Genomic DNA, 21,946 nt, shown 5'->3' on the forward strand with positions numbered 1-21,946 from the left:
TGTTAAAAACATTTCTTTTTCAAAATCAAATGGAATATTAAACTTGTATGAAATGTGGAATATGGAACATGAATGAAAAAACAATACTAGGCTTGCTGCCAGGTGGAGGTACTGTCAAGTACCATTTACAAGGATTGCATGAAAAAAAAAGCATTGATTATAACAAATGCTTATCTCAGTGAATTTAAAAGTTATCATGCCTCTTGGAACGAATGAACCTTTTTTTTTTTTTGTAGAACTACCAACAGGCTTGTAGACAGGAGAGATAATACTCACCTCTCTCTCACTCACTCTCTCCCTATGTCACCTTATTCCGACTTTCTACAGCAACCCTAAGATAGCTTGTCAGACACACATACACACACACGCACAAGGGCGTACCGAGGGGGGGTGTTTTGGGTGTTCAAACACCCCCCTTTGCCAAAAGGGGGGTGTTTAAGGTGTTCAAACACCCCCCTTGGGCAAGAGGGAGGTGTTTGAGCTATTCAACACCCCTCTTCAGCAATGCTTAGATGTTGACAAATGAAACAAAAGCTGTCTTTACCGCTTTTATTTCCGTTTTGAATTCCGCATTTCCTTTCTTTTGCGTTCATTTTTTTTTCTCTCTCTTCCTTGTTTTAATGTTTGTGTGGATGATGATACATTATGGAGTTACATAATATCATACGCACTAAAGAACTCGTGTACAGTACGTGTTAATACTACGTTACTGCACCGCGCGCGAAGCTGACGCGCAAACAGAAAACCAAATCAAACAAGATAAAAACAAAACATGAATTCCATGTTTTGTAACGCTGAAATATACAAATTTTCGGCTCGCTCGCTGCGCCCGCTCGCCAAAATTTATCCAAAAAAAAAGAAGAACAAAACGTAATGATGACGTGGAAATATAAAAATTTCGGGTCACTCACTCGTAGTAATTTAGAGTATTTTCCAAGTCCTTAGTTTGTTGGCATAAATCGTTATCTATGAAGCCGTCACTATCCCATCTTGATTAGAATTGTAAGATTTAATAACCAAAAAATGACAAGAATTCCATGTTTTGTAAGGTGAAATACAAAAATTGTCGGCTCGCTCGCTGCGCTCGCTCGCCAAAATTTATCAAAATTTATCAGATTTTATATCACCCTCAAAAAAAAAAAACTTTTAAGTGCTCGAAAAAGCACATCAAGTGGACTTTTTTAAAGTCCCTACCGGGATGGGATTGGGGTTGAACACTGTTGGTATAAATCGTTATCTATAAGACCGTCACTATATCTTGATTAGAATTGTCATTCGAAGATTTAATAACCAAAAATGACAAGAATTCCATGTTTTGTAAGCTGAAATACAAAAATTTTCGGCTCGCTCGCTGCACTCGCTCGCCAAAATTCTTCAATATCTATTACATTTAGAACACCCTCAAAAAGACCCCTTCTATAAGTACTTAAAAAGCACATCATGTGGACTTTTTTAAAGTCCCTACCGGGATGGGGTTGGACACTGTTGGAACAAATCGTTATCTATAAGGCCGTCACTATGATTAGAATTGTAATTTGAAGATTTAATAACCAAAAATGACAAGAATTCCATGTTATGTATAAAGCTGAAATATAAAAATTTTCGGCTCGCTTGCTGCGCTCGCTCGCCAAAATATATCAAAATTTAGGGTTGCCTATTTATACATTTAAATCACCCTCAAAAGACCCCTCTTAAATTTATCAGATTTTATATCACCCTCAAAAAAAAAAAACCTTTTAAGTGCTCGAAAAAGCATATCAAGTGGACTTTCGCTCGCATTTAATCGTTATGCCATTCTCCTGATGTTACTGCCAGCAACTGCCAGCAGTTGCACCCGGTGCGCCCCCTCCCCTTAATTTCTAAAGCGAAAAAATATAGCTGCCAACGGCAGTTTGGGGACTTAAAATGTCAAAATTTTCAAGCTCGCTCGCTTCGCTCGCTCGCATTTAATCGTTATGCCATTCTCCTGATGTTACTGCCAGCAACTGCCAGCAGTTGCACCCGGTGCAACCCCCTTAATTTCCAAAGCAAATATATATATATATATATATATATATATATATATATATATACATATATTATTATACATAGCTACAAACGGCAGTTTGGGGACTGTAAAATGTCAAAATTTTCAAGCTCGCTGGTCATACCTCCCCCAATCATGAACATAAACCGACACCCTTGACGACCAGTGGCGGATCCAGGGGGCGCACCGGGCGCCCCCTCCTTCCAATGCGAAAAAAAATATATATACATGTAGCCACAAACGACAGTTTTTGGACGGTACAATGTCAAAATTTTAAAGCTCGCTCGCTTCCCTCGCTCGCATTTAACCGTTATATTCCATTCTCCTGATGTTACTGCCAGTAATTGCCAGCAGTTGCGCCCGGTGCGCCCCCGCCCCCCCCCCCCCCGAATTTCCAAAGCGAAAAAATATAGCTACAAACGGCAGTTTGGGGACTGTAAAAATGTCAAAATTTTCAAGCTCGCTCGCTTCGCTCGCTCGCATTTAATCGTTATGCAATTCTCCTGATGTTGCTGTCAGTAATTGCCAGCAGTTGCGCCCGGTGCGCCCCCTCCCCTTAATTTCCAAAGCGAAAAAATATAGCTACAAACGGCAGTTTTGGGAATGTAAAATGTCAAAATTTTCAAGCTCGCTCGCTTTGCTCGCTCGCATTTTATCGTTATGCAATTCTCCTGATGTTGCTGTCAAATTGCCAGCAATTGCGCCCGATGCGCCTCCTCCCCTTAATTTCTAAGGCGAAAAAATATAGCTACAAACGGCAGTTTTGGGACTGTAAAATGTCAAAATTTTCAAGCTCGCTCGCTTCGCTCGCTCGCATTTAATCGTTATGCAATTCTACTGATGTTGCTGTCAGTAATTACCAGCAGTTGCGCCCGGTGCGCCCCCTCCCCTTAATTTCTAAAGCGAAAAAATATAGCTGCCAACGGCAGTTTGGGGACTTAAAATGTCAAAATTTTCAAGCTCGCTCGCTTCGCTCGCTCGCATTTAATCGTTATGCCATTCTCCTGATGTTACTGCCAGCAACTGCCAGCAGTTGCACCCGGTGCAACCCCCTTAATGTCCAAAGCAAATATATATATATATATATATATATATATATATACATATATTATTATACATAGCTACAAACGGCAGTTTTGGGACTGTAAAATATCAAAATTTTCAAGCTCGCTTGCTTCGCTCGGTCGCATTTAATCGTTATGCAATTCTCCTGATGTTGCCGTCAGTAATTGCCAGCAGTTGCGCCCGGTGAGCCCCTCCCATTAATTTCTAAAGCGAAAAAATATAGCTACAAACGGCAGTTTGAGGACTGTAAAATGTCAAAATTTTCAAGCTCGCTCGCTTCGTTCGCTCGCATTTAATCGTTATGCAATTCTCCTGATGTTGCTGTCAGCAATTGCCAGCAGTTGCGCCCGGTGCGCCCCCTACCCTTAATTTCCAAAGCGAAAAAATATAGCTACAAAGGGCAGTTTTGGGACTGTAAAATGTCAAAATTTTTAAGCTCGCTCGCTTCACTCGCTCGCATTTTATCGTTATGCAATTCTCCTGATGTTGCTGTCAGTAATTGCCAGCAGTTGCGCCCGGTGCTTCCCCTCCCCTTAATTTCTAAGGCGAAAAAATATAGCTACAAACGGCAGTTTTGGGACTGTAAAATGTCAAAATTTTCAAGCTCGCTCGCTTCGCTCGCTCGCATATGCAATTCTCCTGATGTTGCTGTCAGTAATTACCAGCAGTTGCGCCCAGTGCGCCCCCTCCCCTTAATTTCTAAAGCAAAAAAATATAGCTGCCAACGGCAGTTTGGGGACTTAAAATGTCAAAATTTTCAAGCTCGCTCGCTTCGCTCGCTCGCATTTAATCGTTATGCCATTCTCCTGATGTTACTGCCAGCAACTGCCAGCAGTTGCACCCGGTGCAACCCCCTTAATTTCCAAAGCAAATATATATATATATATATATATATATATATATATACATATATTATTATACATAGCTACAAACGGCAGTTTGGGGACTGTAAAATATCAAAATTTTCAAGCTCGCTCGCTCCGCTCGCTCGCATTTAATTGTACAATTATGCAATTCTGATGTTGCTTCCGGCCATGAGGTGCGCCCCCCCCCCCCCCAATGTCTTGACCCACGGTACGCCACTGAACACCCCCCTCTAAAAAATCCTGGGTACGCCTATGCACACGCACACACACCTTAATGCATTAATGATTCTCGAAACGTGAGTGCCTTTTTTTTAAATCCCTACAAATGGCAAGTACTTCCTAGATGATCTTTAATCATGTTTGATAATCATCTGTTGAGAATGAGAAGGACTTTAAGTTGTCTCGAACACTATGGGTTTAGTGGCAACTTAACGCCCTTATCATTCTCATCCGACGATATGAGACAAGCAACACAGTGGACAAAATGGCGGAATTAAATTTCGTTATTAAAAGGGGAGAAGACTTTTTTTATATCGTGCATTTTCTAGTACTTTTAACGCGTTTTACTACCACCACTGATGTCACGCAGATTGCAGTGCTGACTCGTATTTGTGTCGAGGAAACGACATATGCTTGGATGCTGACTACCAATGTGATGGCGTGTACGACTGCCCTCTATCGGACGATGAGGAAAACTGTGGTTAGTTCTATGTCCAGATCACTGCTGTCATTCCGTGACCTAAAATTTCCGAAAGGATTTTATCAAATGAATAAATAGGTGGAATTTGCCTTCCTTGGATAAATAGATAAATGAACAGATACGTGAATTAACGAGTGAATACATAAAAAAAAGATATGATTTTCAAACGTTGTATTGTTAATCATATATGTGACGTTTTGTACAGTTTTGTGTAGAATTTACTATCAAGCTATAAAGGAGAATTCTTGTCAGGTGTAATACATGGATCGTATGCATAACTTCATCTACACAGAAGCAAAACTGTTACCCAGAGAGATGTGCGATAAGTATAACCCTACTCTAGGATTTAAGAAATTTGTCGGGGCTGGGGAGAGTACTTGACAAAAATATCAAATCGCTTACCTCACTGCAAGAAAGTAATGGTGGTCTTTCCCTAAACACATACTGGCAGGTCATTCATGAATATCATGGCTTACATAAACAGAGGGTATTAGAAGATTTAATGAATGAACATGTTCTGGGGAAATGCAGGTACCCATACCTGCAGAATTTGAATCGAAGTACACGGCCGTTTTTTTTTTTTTTTTTTGTCAGTCTAATCTTTATTATCTTTTATTTTCAAATTTTGTTGATCACTATAAAGTAGGCCTTACATAACCCTCGGATGAATGAATTGATGGCAGCCGCTGTTTTTACTATCCAGAAACCCTCCGATGTCCACCGGGGTGCTTTTGCGGGGAGTCACCGTACAATGAGCTTCACGGTCCCCTCCCGCCATCTGGTGGAAAGCCCAATTGGCTGCCTTGGTGGGTTAATTGTACAAACGGCTGGAACCAAGAATACGCAAAGGAGACAGCAAAGAAGGCTATCATCCTGTAAGTAGATCATAATCATGAGCTCCTAAGAGAGAGATTTTCTGACTTTTCATGACTTTATTGTTGGATTTAGAAAACGCCCCACCCCCACCCCCAGACTTGCTGCTGTTGGTAGCTTTATCACTTTTAATTGTCATCATAATATTGTCATCAAAATAAAATCTTAACAGGGGAAACTCGATGCAACAAAGCACTAATAGATAACAAATAAATTGTCGCTTTCCCGATTTTTCTTCTATGCCAGACAATGTATTCATATTACGCTTGGCCCACGGAGATCGGCTAGAACTGCTATAACCAGCAGGATGTCCGAAATTACACACACAAAAAATAAAACAAAGCTTTGCACCAGCTATAGACTACCAAGAAAACATCCTATAAACAGGTTCAAGTGTCCAAATACTTAGTACGTTATTCTCTTGCCCTTTTGCTTTGAGTATTATTAGTGTTGTGCCATTTTACAAAATCAATTGACACTAACAACACTCAAAGGGTTAATCTACTTCCGTTCTAGATACCTGTACATCTAAAAAGTGCTCTATTAAACTACTTACATGACTTTACGTATGTTTCCTATCAATCTAGGAACTTGTTCGGAGCAAATACTGGAAATTTAGCAGCAGGGTCATTCCGGAGATTTGAAAACATTCATATCCTGTGAGTTGCGTCTTTTGATTTATATTTTTGTGTCCAATTATTTTGATAACGGTTATACTAGGATGTAATTCGATATTCCTTATGTTGAGGAGTCACTGCAGCAAGTAACATTTATCAGACCGTTTATAAAGTGAAACAGTTTGTCACCCTTTTTCTCTCACTTCCGCTTAACTTGTACAGTAGTCAAAGTAAAGGCTGAATGCACTATAACAATATAAGCACCGACAAATTCTGAATTTGCCCCGAAGGCTAGTTATATTCAATGAGGCCGCAGGCCGAATTGAATATAATTGCCTGAGGGCAAATTCAGAATTTGGAGGTGCTTGGTACTTGTTATAGTGCAATAAGATGTCATGCACTATGTGTTATATAAAATAGCATACATATCCAGGCAAGATAAATTGAAAAAAAATATGAAAGCCTAAATCATTTAAGACTTTACACGTGTCTAGACAAGCAATAATACCAGTTTGTTTGAACCTGTGTAGACAAAATCCTGAAGATCCAAATTCAAGTATAGAGTCTAGGGTCTACGTGGTTATATCTAACGTTTTCTAGGCCCTACGATAGGTTAGGTCGGGGCCCTGGCCTAACGTTATACTAGAATCTACGTCACTTACGAGCGACAGAGTTAACGTTAGTTAACACTTGGCCCTACAATAGGTCTACCATGGATCTAACAGTAACACGTTAGACGCCCTACTTACTGCACAGTGGGTCCAGGACCAGGACTAGATGATGTTTTGTAGGATTAGGGATCTACTGGATTTAAACACAAGGCTCGTGCCAGGCATCATTGACGTCACCATTGCTGCACATGTGGATTCCGAGAGTGTGTTGTAAATGTCGTAGTAAAAGTTCATAGCGTAGCGTGATCAACGAGCGCTTAGCGTATACCGTACACACGCTACCCATTTCCACGGCGCACTTCCGCGTAGAATGTACGGAGAAAACGGCACAAATCTTGGGTTGACTTGCTCAATATCCGTCGGATTGATTCCTTTTTCAGAACAGTAGGAGTCCAAAATTCGTAGGGGGTATCTGATGACATCCTTTGTGTCCTTATTGTCTGAGATACTGTTTATATAGATCAGTCTCTGTAAAAGTAGCGAACCTGTTCATTTCAGCTTCCATGTTTAAATCTACCGCTGAAAGTCTAGTCCCACACAGATAAATTGCTGGCATACACAGCGAGAATTGAGATTAACGATAATATCGAGCAAAGCATATCGCGGTTAAGGATCGCCGTCTGAACGTAACTATGACCAGCCTTTGGATACTTTGGATAGAATGCATCCTTGATATAGGGGAAAAATGCACATTTACCTGTACTAGCAATAACAGTGACCGTCGGAAACATTTTGGGAGTGTTCCTAGAATACGTAATATAACAGTTATGGACGGAATTTAAAAAAAAAGATAAATATTTCTTTTGATTAATTGTTACCGTTACTGCTTGTTTTGTTCGTATTCTTAAAACGCTGACAAATGTCTATTTAAAAGGATTTGTGCAGATTTATAGATCTGGTGATACTAATAAGAGTCCATCAATTTTGATTTGATTTATGCCATATTTATGCAGTGACCTGTCGTCGAATCAGCTTACTCACGTTAGACCCGGTCTGTTTGAGGGACTTCATCGTGTATGGAAATTGTACGTATAGTCATGAAGGCTCTGTAATTTGCATGCAAGCTTCCTTTGTTAACCCTGCTGGAAAGAACACAGTGCCCACAGTGTGAGAAACACAGTGTGAAATCTCTTCACACTATTGAATTCGAGCATTTTAACAGTGTGAACACAATGAGAGTCATCACAGTGTGAAACAAAGCATTACTATATGAACACACTGTGAAAACCACACCACAGTGTGAAATAATCCACACACTGTTTTCACATAATCGACTTTGTGAAGACACTGTGAAGACACTGTGAACACACGGTGGGACACTGTGTTCTTTCCACATAGGGTTGTATCTCCTTGCACTTTGAATACTTATACATGAATTTGCTTGCATAATAATAACAGCATTATTGTGTTGAAGACGTGGTATCAGCTGGAAAAGGGTTGTTGAATAAATACGATCCCCGTCAATGAAATATACAGAGCTGTTTCCCTTTTTTCATCCTATTTAATTCATATAATCAAATCAAATCAATCACAGTGCCTGAGATCTCGTTTCGGTATTGTTTGCCGTACATTGTTATCATACAAAATGAAAGTATATACACAAAAGCCTTTTGCATACACCGAAAGCTCCTCATATAATACACCCACGTATCTTCAAAACATTGTCTCTCTTCGTTCCTTCTATTCTGCCAGACCCCTCCGATCATTTTCCTCTCTCCAATTACTTCTATACCCACATACAAAAACCAGTTGTTGTGACAGAGCCTTCTCCTCCATTGCCCCCACCCTTTAGATAAAAAACCTCTTCATATCCAGAATGCCTAATTGAATCATTTAAAGTTCTTTTCAAAACCCATCTTTTTAATCAGTTGTATTTTTTTTCTAGAGGTGCACACAACAGTTACTAATTTTTGTATTACTCCACAACATTTTTTTTCTTTTCGTTACTGTTATTTTGGTTTTGCATTGTCTTTATGTTAATGTGTTTTCTAGTTTTATTGAGTATAAATAACACTAGTGCGCTAAGCGCCAATATAAGTGCAGTTATCATTATCATGTATTATTATGAATGGTATAATGGTAACGTTATAGAAACTCTCCTCCAAAACTCAATACTGTCCTATCTCACTACCCACATCATGCACAGATTTCTCTTCAACAACAGTTTAACACATCTAGAAAGAGACACTTTCAGAGGGTTATTCAACGTGCGTTTATTGTAAGTATGACCACACAGAACATTATTTTGAATCATGAGTATTATACGGACGACACATCAGCTATGACACCTGTATATTCGGGCAGATTTACGAACAAAACAGCGATGAATAAAAACGCATTTTCAGCGTGTTTCAATTAGGTTTTGAATCCGTCATTACAGTATAAGATAGGAAAACATAGGTGGGTGAAACGTTAAATTTACATGATAAGATGATACATGCAGTTTTGATAGGTATACGAATAGGTTTGACCATAGATATTGCACAAATGAGAATAGTAAAAAAAGTGAACACATCAGTGTGAAGGGTATCCCTATATCGAATGTAAAAATGCTAATCTACAGTACATTCAGTTTGAAGTAACTGTTAACACAAGATTAAAGGGGCTGTACAGTACTCTTTGAGGTTGGGATTCATGTTTTTTACATTCCTAAGTGACATAATGAGAAACCTAAATGAAATATGAAAGAGCATGTACTTTAAGAAGGATTCAACGTGTATTTGATGAAAATTGGTTTTCAAATGGCTGAGATATCCAAAAAAGTGATAATAATAAAAGGCGACAGGCCACAACTTTATCAGGATCTCTTTGTTTCACGTTGTTTTTGGATATCTCGGCCACTTCAAAACCGATGTTCATCTAAACTTTTGATACCCCTTAGAATTGCATGCTCTTTGACATCTCATAGAGTGGTTTCTGAATATCTCGCAAAACGTTAAAAGCTAAATTCTCACCTCGACCAGAACTGTACACACCCTTTAAAATGAAGATGCCAACATGCCAACGGGCAGAATGATTTTATGTTCACAGAGTTTTCGAATGAAGAAGCGGCTTAGGGGTGTAAACATACATTGTCTTTGATATGCTGCTTATAATCCTTCGTAAATGTATCAAAATCTTCCAGACAGTATAAGCATTCTGCCAGACAAGGCTATCATCAAAATGTAAAAAAAAAAAACGAATTAAAAAAAAACAAAACAAAACAAAGAACAGCGGGGACGAATCTTCTCAATTATTAAATTTCTTTTCTTCTCTTTGTCACAATTTTCTTCTTCTCTGATTCTCTTCTATATACAAAGATATCTAGACGGCAATAAGCTATGGCGGCTAGAAAATGGTTGTTTCACGGACCTTCACAATGTGTTCTTAATGTAAGTATTCACGTTACTTTTTATACTAACTTACTTTGTGCAGCATTCCTTGACATCTTTTTTTTTTTCTAGATTGCAAGCACTGTAATTATTTTCAATCGTTTCACAATTTTTGCTGCTATACCTTACCCGTCAATCGCTCATTATCTATCTTTACTTAATCGCAAAAAGTAGTGGACACATTTTTTTTTATTTTTATGCAAGAAAGAATATAAATGAAATAAATAAGGATAAATATGAAATTGAACTGTGATTATATTGTATATGCCATAATGCCTCTGTGTCCTGTCCTATTTATTTAGATAATACAGGACACATTACTCATTCAAACTATGGCATTATAATGGAAACTAAAGAGCCAAAAATCGAGTGGATAGGTATGCTGAGGTTATATCAAATGCAATTGTTGTAACGGGAACATTAATTTGTTTGTTTGCTGTTGTTGTTTTCTCGGGGGAGGGGAGAAAGCATAACTTTATACTGATGTTCCTGTTGTGGTCGGAAGAATAACAAAGGAAGCAATTACTACCCATGGTAAAAGAAAACAAAACAAAAATAAGTTGTACATTTCACGTTCGAAAAAGATTGTGGAAAACCACAAAAAAAAACAATCAAAAAACGAAAAAAAAACACGTTTAACCTAATGAGAATCATTTTCCTATGAACTTTTATTGTTTACCTCTTGAACTACGTATATGCAAATAAAGAATACTTCTAAGACTATCTCAACATTTCAAACCGCGAGTCGTAAATGTTTTTTTAAATGTCATGCAAAATGGGCTTATAAGTATGTTTTTGTGCTTATATTATATTTCATGGCAGAGACCTCAACAAAAACCGACTGGGTAATTTTAGACCAGGTGCCTTCAAAGATGTAGGGCGATCTTTGCAACGACTGTGAGTATACATCCCTGTTGGAAAGAACAGTGTTCCACAGTGTGTTCACACTGTGTTCATATAGTCGACTAATGTGAAAACGCTCAAATTTAACAGTGTGAAGATTATTTCACACTGTGGTGTGGTTTTTCACAGATTATTCACATTAATGTTCTGTTTCGCACTGTAAATTGGTGATCCACAATGTGTTCACATTTTTAAAATGTTCGAGTTTAACAGTGTGAAGAGATTTCACACTGTGTTCACAATGTGTTTCACATTGTGTTTTATATTGTGGGACACTGTGTTCTTTCCAGCAGGGATGAGGGACATGCTAAGGAAAAATAAAGAAGAATTATGGTCTGTGTGGATCACTCTGAAAAACGGTAGTCATTAAATCAAAATAATTATGGTATATTTTCTCGTTGGAATAACATTTATTTTATAACATTATATTATGAAAGGAAGGGAAGCAGGTGTAATATGAACTCATCATTCTTTCTCCTAGAATTTCATAAATCGAAGAATGCATGAGGATAACATATTACAGATTGAATTATATACAAACACATTTGAATGCTTCCTACGACTAGACTATAGAGAAAACCAATTTAAAACAGAATGAATTTATAATTATAAACACTCGTTCGTAAGAGTTTATCAAGCACGATCTTGAAGGTTTGTTGTTTTAATAAGCATCTCCTATTCCGCCTCTCATATTCCAGAGCTCTCACCTACAACCTTATAACGGAAGTGAATGCAACGCTCTTTACAGGCATAGAGAAGAAGTTGCTTCTTTTGTGAGTATTGTTGCTTACTCTTGCAGTTATTAAAGACTTGGTATTGAATCTACTATATTATTGTTATTCCGCCTTCATTTGCGACGCATTAGCAACGCTCATGACTGTGTTGAGGGGTTTTAAGAAAGAAAGATGACATCGCATCTCGGAGTTTTTGACAGTCGATAATGTACGTATTGCATGAATCCTTGCAAAAAGCCCACTAGATATTTAGTATCTAGACATAGATATACATGATTAATACATTGAAATTCACGTGTGTCAATTCAATGATGATGAGTTTATAATTTCCCCCAAAAGATTTGTAATAGGTGATTCCATGACCAGAGATCTCTTACAATATCCTTTGGTTCTCAGAGGTATAAGTGTTGATGTTATACGTGTGGTAGAAAACGCTTCATGATAAAACTAATATTGTCAGTTTAATTTGAAATATGTGATGATTAGTCCACTAATGCTTCTTTGTATTTCATTTGACAGGTCTATTGAGGGTAATCCACTAGAACACGTAGCACCTGGCTCCTTCAAAAATTTGGTAGCCCTCAGGAATCTGTAAGTGAAATGATTATAATGCATCATTCTTTATTATTTTCTCTCATATTTTGTGAAAAGCTCAGAAAGCACTGTTCTCATTAGAATGAGAAGCAATATAATGTGGTAGGTTATTTCTGTAATTAATGAATAATGATCAATATTTAAACTCCATCTCCGCTTTGTGATATTCGTTGTTAGCCTACATTAAAAAAAAAAAGGTTTTATTAAAACGTCACTTTAGGGCAGCAATTTGGCTCAGTTGGTAGCGCGTCTGCCTCAAGATCCAAAGAACCCGGGTTCGAATCCCAAGTCTAACTGAGAAATGTTGTGTGTGTATATCATATTACCGTCCCCTGTTTCTCGGATAGGACGTTGTCACGTGAGTGACTTTTTTTTTTTTCCTCTGCTACTCTGACACCGAAATAATGGAAATTCAAACTGTTCGTACACAGTTATGCTCGAGTTTAATATTTCAAATCTTTGTAACTTTCTCGTTCATAACAATACATTGAGCATAAAAGATAATATGAAACAAATCACAAATACATAACTTAGGTTATCTTGGATGACCTGAACTGGTGATCCCCTCAGCTTGGCTCAGTCGCCATAAATGCCGGATACACTCGTCGTCGACCTCGGCACAGTCGCTTGGCTTGTCTCTTGGAAGCATCCCTTGACTTGGCCACTCAGCTAGACGCTACCCTATCGGCGGTCCTCTCAGCTCCTCGGCCTTCACTAGTCCCTGCAACCACGCAGACTCATGCCTTGACCTGCGATGCCCGAGCTCAAACGACGGCGAGCAGGCAAATGGAGATTGAGCTCCGTTCCAAAGTTCGGATCATAACTGTCCGAGTTCAGTTTTATCGGCAGCTGGAGCTCGCATCTCACCGACGTGGAAACCCCCCAGAAGAACGACTGCTGCCTAAGCGGAGATCTATGCTGGATGTCTGATTAAAGTGTTTCTCCTCGATCCTCTACATTACTGAGCTTTTTATTAGCTTCCCTAACCATAGAGATTAACACTAAAGTCCCTTACACTCCGATACACTTACCTTTTCATGCCTTTCCTACACTAAAGAAATCATCCAATCATCATGCTTAAATATAGCCCTATTGAAACTCTACACAATATGTCTAGCCATCGTCTAGACTGCTGTTACATAACATCTTTACTCATGAACTTATGAACAATAAACTACAACCAACACCCTAGTGACACTGACATAGCTGAGTCTCGACTGAGCTAGAGAACATTCCTAGCCACCACCTGGATGGGAGCTATTACATAACACCTCTATTCACTCAATTTCTATAGTCTGAGTTAATACATAATATTACAAACCGGGGATGCTGTTGCCATGCTATTTCTTTAACTTTTGCTTTGTCTCATTTCATGGGACTGCCCTGTCTGACTTTGACTGATCTAGACATGCTGTTGCTATGCCAGTTTATTCTTTAACTTTTACTTTGTCTCATTTAATATAAATTTCCAGACAATCAATCTCTTGCAGTTTGACCTAGTGGCTTTCTAGGACAACTTTAAAGCTCTAAATCTTTTGCAAACTCAAACAAATTCGATTTCACTTCACTGGCAAAATCAAAGATAAATTTCTCTCCTGACAATATCCCCCACCTTAAGATATAATTGGGATATCAAAATTATATCCTACAAGAAATTTATGAAACCTGCTATTCAATCAACCAACATACTATTCACAGTGTATATCAATATGCATATGTTCAAAAAGAGACTTATAGACACCAATATCAACAGCATGTATACATCATACATTACACTATTCTTTTTCTTTTTTTTGTTATCCTTGTTCTGAAAAGAAACAAATTCATAATCATCTCCCAAGGCTTTTAACAACCAACTTTTGCTTTGTTGGTATTCCTAATAAAGGCCTTATAGCTTACTTAATACATCATCTTCAAATGCATAAGCTTTAAGTCTTCTAAAACTAAAATAGAACCATCAAACATGTATACACAAAATCTTCATTGCCTCTAATAATGATACCTTTTAGCAATGATATCTCTACTATCACATATTCCTGCTCAGATATCCTGATATGTTTGTTTGTACCTTTGCTTTCATTTCCCTATACTTCCATGTTGCACAAATCTTACAAAATAATATTATTGCTATCTACCTGTTTATCTGAATGAAAATCTGCTGAAATATAATCTTGCTACCTGGTTAACACCTGCTACCTCTTAGTACGCCTAGTGTTCTAATACCTCATGTATACTTGAATACGTACACTGTGAGATTTAACTAAGCCTTAAGCATTATTCCCTACTCTTAATCCCTTTACATCTACATTGTAATCGCGATTCGCTGATCCTGTAAGAGAAATAAGAGAGAGAGAAAAGCTTTTGTAGCATTTACACTTACATGCGCATTATTTTATTCATAACAACTCAACAAATATATGTTTCATCATTATGTTTTTCTCTTTCTTTGAGCCTTACCTCCTCAACATGTAATGGAAAAGCAAGGACCATTACAACCAACAACAATATAAACAGTTACAGCAATCTACTCATGAGGTCAGCCGTTCGGCTTTTTGACTATCACGATGGATGGAGAGTTAGAAGGCTCGATTACTCCTAACTTCAACATGGAATCAACTTCCTTGCTCATTTCCTCTTCCATAGCCTGAGGTACCCTATGAGGCGGAGATCGCACTGGTCGTTCAGTCGTCAACGAGATTCCACATTGGACTGGATCTACTGTTACCCTGTCAACAAACTCCATCTGTACTACGCTAAGCATACCGGGCATCTCCCTATTCCAACCAGAACCAGCCTCTGCCACATCTTCCTCGTCAGCCATGACCTCAACAACTTCCTCATCGCCTTCGACCCCCTCAATCTCAAAGCAACTGGCCACTGGTACCTCTTCACCTCGACTATAGTACCTCTTCAACAAATTGATGTGGTATGTTTTGGCAACATCATCAACGTCGGCCACACAGTCATAGTCGAACTCGTACTTGAAATTATCAACATGTCCTCTTTTCCGCCGTAGAGGGCGCAACGACTCATCATCTTTCTGTTCCTTTAGAAATTCACTCGACCGCACATTATCAACAGGATCTGCAACAGTAAAACCTTTACTAGGCCTCGAATCCTTCACCTTTTGTGCACGAGTTTGAACAGCCATCCCAGTATCATCCACTTCACCCGGGACTGCGACCTCGACGTCCTGTTGTACACCATCCTTTGAACTTTCTAGACCCATATCCGGGGTAATGACCTCTACATCCGGGTCAGACACAACACTCTTTGGGACCCAATGTAGATTGGGGTCACTCGGTTCACGAGCCCCTTCTACATTCCCGATAACTACCTCACTCAAACAATCAGGCATGCACACGGTTTCAACTTCCCCTTCAAAATATGGCGAGTCAACAGCTACCTTAGCCACGGGAAAACGCCTAACCGTACCGTCAATTAACCTCACTGCCTGATGTTGACCTGTTAATTGGTCATTTCTAACCAATCTCTCTTTCACCACGCACGTACTACAACCTGTATCACGCAAAACCGACACGGGTGTATTATCTGGCATCAATCTTCCAGACACAACCGGCATACGATTCGCCTTCGCAGCGACATCATTGTATGTCATTCCACCTTTTTCAACCACTTCATTCTTTACACACTCAAAGTCGTTGGCCACTCTCTCAAGGAGGAAACAACCTGCCGTCGAACCAACAACTCCCGGCTCGGGCTCACCCAGCGACACCTCATTCGCCACATTCATGTCTACCTTTGGGGCCGTACCTTCCCCAGCACCCATCAAACCTTGAGCTGATACAGGCCTAGACAACATGGGACAATCTCTTTTCATGTGATTTGGGTTTCCACACATATAGCAACCCCTGCCCTCAAAAGTCCTATTTCCCATAGCCTTTCCCGCCTTTGACTGAGCATCAGCCGGTTCCTGATACGTACTACTCTTCTTGACCTGATTTTGTTGGGGCGGTTTGCTATCCGGCTTTGAATCTGATCGGTTTCTTTCCGATCTCTGTACACCCGAAAATGCCTGAGGACCGTGAGCTTCTACATAGATTTCAGCACAATCGACTACCTCCTTGAAATCTTTACATTTTCGTTCCTTGACAAACCTAACTACTTCTCTGGGACAATCTATCAGAAATTGCTCTTGCAAAATCAAATCTTCTAGATCCTTTCTAGTATCCCCGATCTCAGCCTCTTCCACCCAATGATCGAAATACCCCTTCATTCGAGTAGCAAACTGTTTTGGGCGCTCGAACTTCATTGGCTTGGCTGATCTGAAACTCCGCCTATACCCCTCTTCAGTGAGATGATAATACGACATCAACTCGTGCTTCACTGTAGCATAATTCTGGCGATCATCAGCACTCATCCGATTCACAACATCTAACGCTTTGCCTGTTAGATTGGAAATCAAATACAACACCCACATGTCTACCGGGATATTCTGACTTTTCATCAACATTTCGAACTTTGTGACATAAGCATCAAACTTATCATGTGCGTCATCAAATCGACCTACTTTCAGCTTTAAGCCAGCTAACTGGGGCCTACCAACATTCGCTGTTTCTTCCTTTACACGCAACTGCGCTAATTTTAGTTCATGTTCGCGCGCCTTTTCTAGAGCTTCGCGTTCACGATCAGCTTCAATTGCCTGGCATCGCTCTGAAACAAAGCTACTCAATTCACCACCACTAAGGCCCATTTCTCTGCCTAACGAAGAGAACTCTCTGATTTGCTCAACACTAGCCATACTGACTATGTAACTTCCAGACTAAGCATACGTGTAGTCGCACAAAACAACAGCTGACTAGCACCTAGCTATCAAAGTCCGACAAAAGTACTACCTTGCAGCCAGCATACTTATCAACAATTTGTATCTCCGAACGAGCGTACAATTGCAAATGACAAACAGCTGAAATTCACTCAACAAGTATTCCACATACCAAACCGCTAGTATCTTGTCAAAAGCGTACTGGAATGCAGGCAATGTGAAATGACACGAGTTCACTCAACAGACATTCCACATACCAAGCATGCCTTGTCAATAAGCATACTAGAGCTGTATCTCCCAATGAGCATACAATTGATTTGGGACTGTACAAACCCAATGCAATCTACCAAACATGCCTATTACAGGCAACACCAAAGCAAGGGCGTAACCTTGCAATAAAATAACACTCCGCACAGATTCATTCATGCATGCAAACCCCGAATCTATCACACTGCCTCTAACCGACAATACCAAGGGCGTAACCTTGAAAAAGGAGTAACACTCCACATAGACTCATGCACACAAACCCGAATCAATCAAACATGCATATAACATGCAACACCAAGGGCGTAACCTTGAAAACGGAGCAACACTCCACACAGATTCAATACCCGAATCCACATCACACATGTGCCTCTAGTAGGCAACACCAAGGGCATAACCTTGGGGAGAAAAACTTCAATCAGACTGTCACATAAGGCGACATACTCGTACGATTCACACTGGGGTAATGTTTCCGATCAAACATACGAAACGGTTATCATATCGACAATAATAACATGCAATATATGACGGTAATGCGTACGATCGAGCAATGAAACTTCAATCATGAATCAAACACAAACATCGCATTTAAACCTAAAGCATGTTAAAACAGTATCTGAATAACGTTTTCTAATCAGGTAGCAGGGTCTCGGTGGGACCTCCAAATTGTCACGTGAGTGACTTTTTTTTTTTTTCCTCTGCTACTCTGACACCGAAATAATGGAAATTCAAACTGTTCGTACACAGTTATGCTCGAGTTTAATATTTCAAATCTTTGTAACTTTCTCGTTCATAACAATACATTGAGCATAAAAGATAATATGAAACAAATCACAAATACATAACTTAGGTTATCTTGGATGACCTGAACTGGTGATCCCCTCAGCTTGGCTCAGTCGCCATAAATGCCGGATACACTCGTCGTCGACCTCGGCACAGTCGCTTGGCTTGTCTCTTGGAAGCATCCCTTGACTTGGCCACTCAGCTAGACGCTACCCTATCGGCGGTCCTCTCAGCTCCTCGGCCTTCACTAGTCCCTGCAACCACGCAGACTCATGCCTTGACCTGCGATGCCCGAGCTCAAACGACGGCGAGCAGGCAAATGGAGATTGAGCTCCGTTCCAAAGTTCGGATCATAACTGTCCGAGTTCAGTTTTATCGGCAGCTGGAGCTCGCATCTCACCGACGTGGAAACCCCCCAGAAGAACGACTGCTGCCTAAGCGGAGATCTATGCTGGATGTCTGATTAAAGTGTTTCTCCTCGATCCTCTACATTACTGAGCTTTTTATTAGCTTCCCTAACCATAGAGATTAACACTAAAGTCCCTTACTGTAATGTATATTTAGGATATTTTGGGATAACTTCCTGTTCATTAACAACTCAACTTAAATTCCCTTGTTTTTGTAAACTCACCTCAGAATATAACACCAAGATTATTTACTATTAATTTCCTGTCTTTAATTACCCTTGCTTGATGTTTACATCAAGGAGTCATTCAATCACCCTTGTAACAACTCTTCTTTGTCCCTGGTTTAATTACCCAAAGATTATATACACACACCTTGTGAACCACCAGACTCTTTGTCTGCCCCTTATCTTATAATACTTCCTCCTCCACAAAAGAATCCCCCTCTTTTGATTGGTCAAACATCACCCCTTAGGACAACCCCTTTGGTCACTCTTTTTAGTTATCCCTTTTTGATTGGTTGTCTTACCAAAAATTCTCACCCATCACCCATTGAACATTTCCAAGTTTGGTGTTCTTTCCAAGGCCCCAAGAGAGATCATGATTTCGACATCAGAGAGTCAACCTCTACTTGATATTGCTCTCTCTCCTGCATCTTGGTACTTCTATATTTTACTCTGATGTACATACTCGTCATTTAACTTGTCATTGAACTTCATCATGATATTTCTGAACGATTGGGAATAAACACTTTGCATCGATGAAATGTACCACAACTGTACCTGAGCTCCTTCATTTCTGCTTCATAATAATATTCCAAATGTAACACCACCCGTTACATTACATGGTGGAGAACCTTGTATCGATCCTATATCGGAATACCTCATCATTACAACTCGACATCGCTTTTGGAAGGAGACTTTCACCAGACCATGCAGGCCGAGCATTAATAGGACCGTGGCAGCATGCGACCTGAAAATTGTTGAAATGTCACTATAACAGATTTTTCGTCGACTTCGAAACTGCAGTGCTGAATCAGGCGATGGACTTCAACAATTAGACAGACAACAAACTTTGTGGTGACATGGCCTTTGCAAAAGAATGACGACGGATTGACGACCGACGACTTGAACCTCCACCTATTAACAATGGTGATGACCGTGACCTGGATGGCGACATCAAGAAGACTTTGATGACGACGCATCGAGGACTACGACGACCACGACCTGAGGGACGTACGAGGAGGACCCATGACTGGTGTTGACGCGGATGCAGCTCCAGGGAAAATTCTTCAAAAATGGACGCTTTGCTGAATAATGACTGACACATTTTGACAACGATAGGACTACCAGACAGATTCAGGACCAGACACTTACAGTGTAAACACTAATAGCATTTTCAAGGATAATTGACTCTTAACTTGGAGGACTGATAGTTTGACTGCTTGTGATTATTTTCTTGTTTTTGGAATACTATACTATGCAATCATTTTGGGAATTGGAGACTTGGTTGAACCCTTTCACATTGGGTAAGTGGAACTTTGATTGTTATTACTGTCCCAGTGTGAGAGATATTTGAGAGCATGTTGATTTTGATTAGTGCTTACTGAGTTTGCATTATTTTATTTTGACTGGTTACAGTATTTGTATTTAATCCTCATGTGTTTCCTTTCATACTCATATTTGTTTGACTGTTATTACTGATCTTTGACTTTGATATTTGATTAGATAGGCTTTGTGTTACTCAATATTACACCATGACCACCAGTAGGACCCTCCGACAGACCGACTTTTTACCGACTAAATTTTCTGGCAGCCGACTAGATTACAATGACTGTACTGCCCATATTTTGACCTTTGAAGACTATTTAGACGCCCATGACATTGACTCGGACAAAGCTGGCAACTTGACGACTATACTTAAGACTTTCAAGCGGACATTAGAGGGACAGGCCAGACTCTGGATAGACAAATTGACTTTCACTACCTATGACGACCTAAAGACGGCTTTCACTAGGCGATTTAGCCCCGCCAAATCGACTTTTGCTAGGGTTACTGACTTTAACACCATGACTATGACTGATGGAGAGAGTGTCGAAACTTTTCTCCAACGACTCAGACAGACTGCCTCCTACATAGACTATGGGGAGAAGCAAATAAAGGACCGTTTACTTGCTGCACTGACCCCCGACTGTCGTGCCGCCATTCTTATGGCATCGCCGACATCAACGACCACCCCTGACGAGATAGCCGCGAAAGCGCAGCTTTTCATAGATCTTAGGACTGACACTACCCCGACAAAAGAAGTGACATTCGCAACCCAAGACGATGTCGACCTCCTAAGTGAGGAAATTTCCTCCCTTAGATTTAAAACCGAACAGAAAGACTCCCGAGGACGAAGACGAAATCGACATTCCCAACACAATGACTCTGACCGCAGTACCAGCCGCAGCGCTAGTAGGACTCGACATAGGGATGACCACAGCAGACATGAACGTAGTCTAAGTAGGGACCGACATCATTCTGACTACAGACGTAGTTTAAGTAGAGACAGACGACATGATAGTAGAGACAGACATCCTGGACGGCGCTCTCCTTCTCGTGATCGTTATCGGTCACAAAGCCGAGGACGCGACCAACGGTCTCGACCTCGATTCGCTGGCAAGTGTGACTATTGTCACATTCCTGGCCATTTTTGGAGGGATTGTCGGCATAGGTTGAGAGACATTGAACGCGAGAGACGACCCCAATATTACGGACCACCCCCACCCCACAGACAACAATACGATGACTATAACCGACATCATCATCGACATCAACAACAACAACAACATCATCTACAATACACAGGACAGTACTTCGACACACATCCCCAGGGTTTTCATTAAGGGAGGAAAATAGAAGCGCTCTCTATTCCACCTCCCAAAATGAACACCTCAGGCCTAGGGACGGACAAAAACTCAAATCGACATACTTAGGGACAGAGGACGTAGACCTGCAACTGACTAGTAATAACTTTGTAAAGGGACGAATTGACAGTGGTAAGCACATTTTCATTCTTTTTGACAGTGGTGCTACCAAGACATTGATTTCTGACCGCTATGTTAAATCAACTCCACATCTTTCCAACCTAAAGAGGCAGAGCGTGACTCCTACTCGATTTAAACTAGGGAACGGGCAGTTCCTTGAAGCGCGAACCGCGATTAAATTCAGAGTCACAATTCAAGGTTACAAATTCGAAATTTCTGCTTTAGTCGTTGAAAACCTTGTTGGTGTTGATTTGATATTAGGCA

General features: G+C 40.1%; 2 protein-coding genes across 2 annotated transcripts; one reads left to right on the forward strand and one right to left on the reverse strand.

Annotated features, from left to right (window-relative positions):
* Positions 1-14,956: 14,956 nt before the first annotated feature.
* On the reverse strand, positions 14,957-17,182 carry LOC139716042 (uncharacterized). Its single transcript, XM_071627595.1, has one exon. It carries the CDS (start codon positions 17,180-17,182, stop codon positions 14,957-14,959), a length of 2,226 nt encoding a protein of 741 aa, XP_071483696.1.
* A 2,983-nt stretch (positions 17,183-20,165) lies between these two features.
* Positions 20,166-21,541, forward strand: LOC139716043 (uncharacterized). The gene has a single exon (XM_071627596.1). The coding sequence runs from the start codon at positions 20,411-20,413 to the stop codon at positions 21,539-21,541; it is 1,131 nt and encodes a 376-aa protein (XP_071483697.1). The 5' UTR covers positions 20,166-20,410.
* Positions 21,542-21,946: the final 405 nt, after the last annotated feature.

The sequence above is a fragment of the Diadema antillarum genome, unplaced genomic scaffold, assembly GCF_040938485.1.
Source record: "Diadema antillarum isolate AM-2024a unplaced genomic scaffold, OU_Dant_1.0 scf00000060, whole genome shotgun sequence".
NCBI lineage: Eukaryota > Metazoa > Echinodermata > Echinoidea > Diadematoida > Diadematidae > Diadema > Diadema antillarum.

Bases quoted from the DNA above. Each gene is read 5' to 3' on its own strand.
- LOC139716042 (XM_071627595.1), bottom strand. From the start codon at position 17,182: ATGGCTAGTGTTGAGCAAATCAGAGAGTTCTCTTCGTTAGGCAGAGAA.
- LOC139716043 (XM_071627596.1), top strand. From the start codon at position 20,411: ATGACCACCAGTAGGACCCTCCGACAGACCGACTTTTTACCGACTAAA.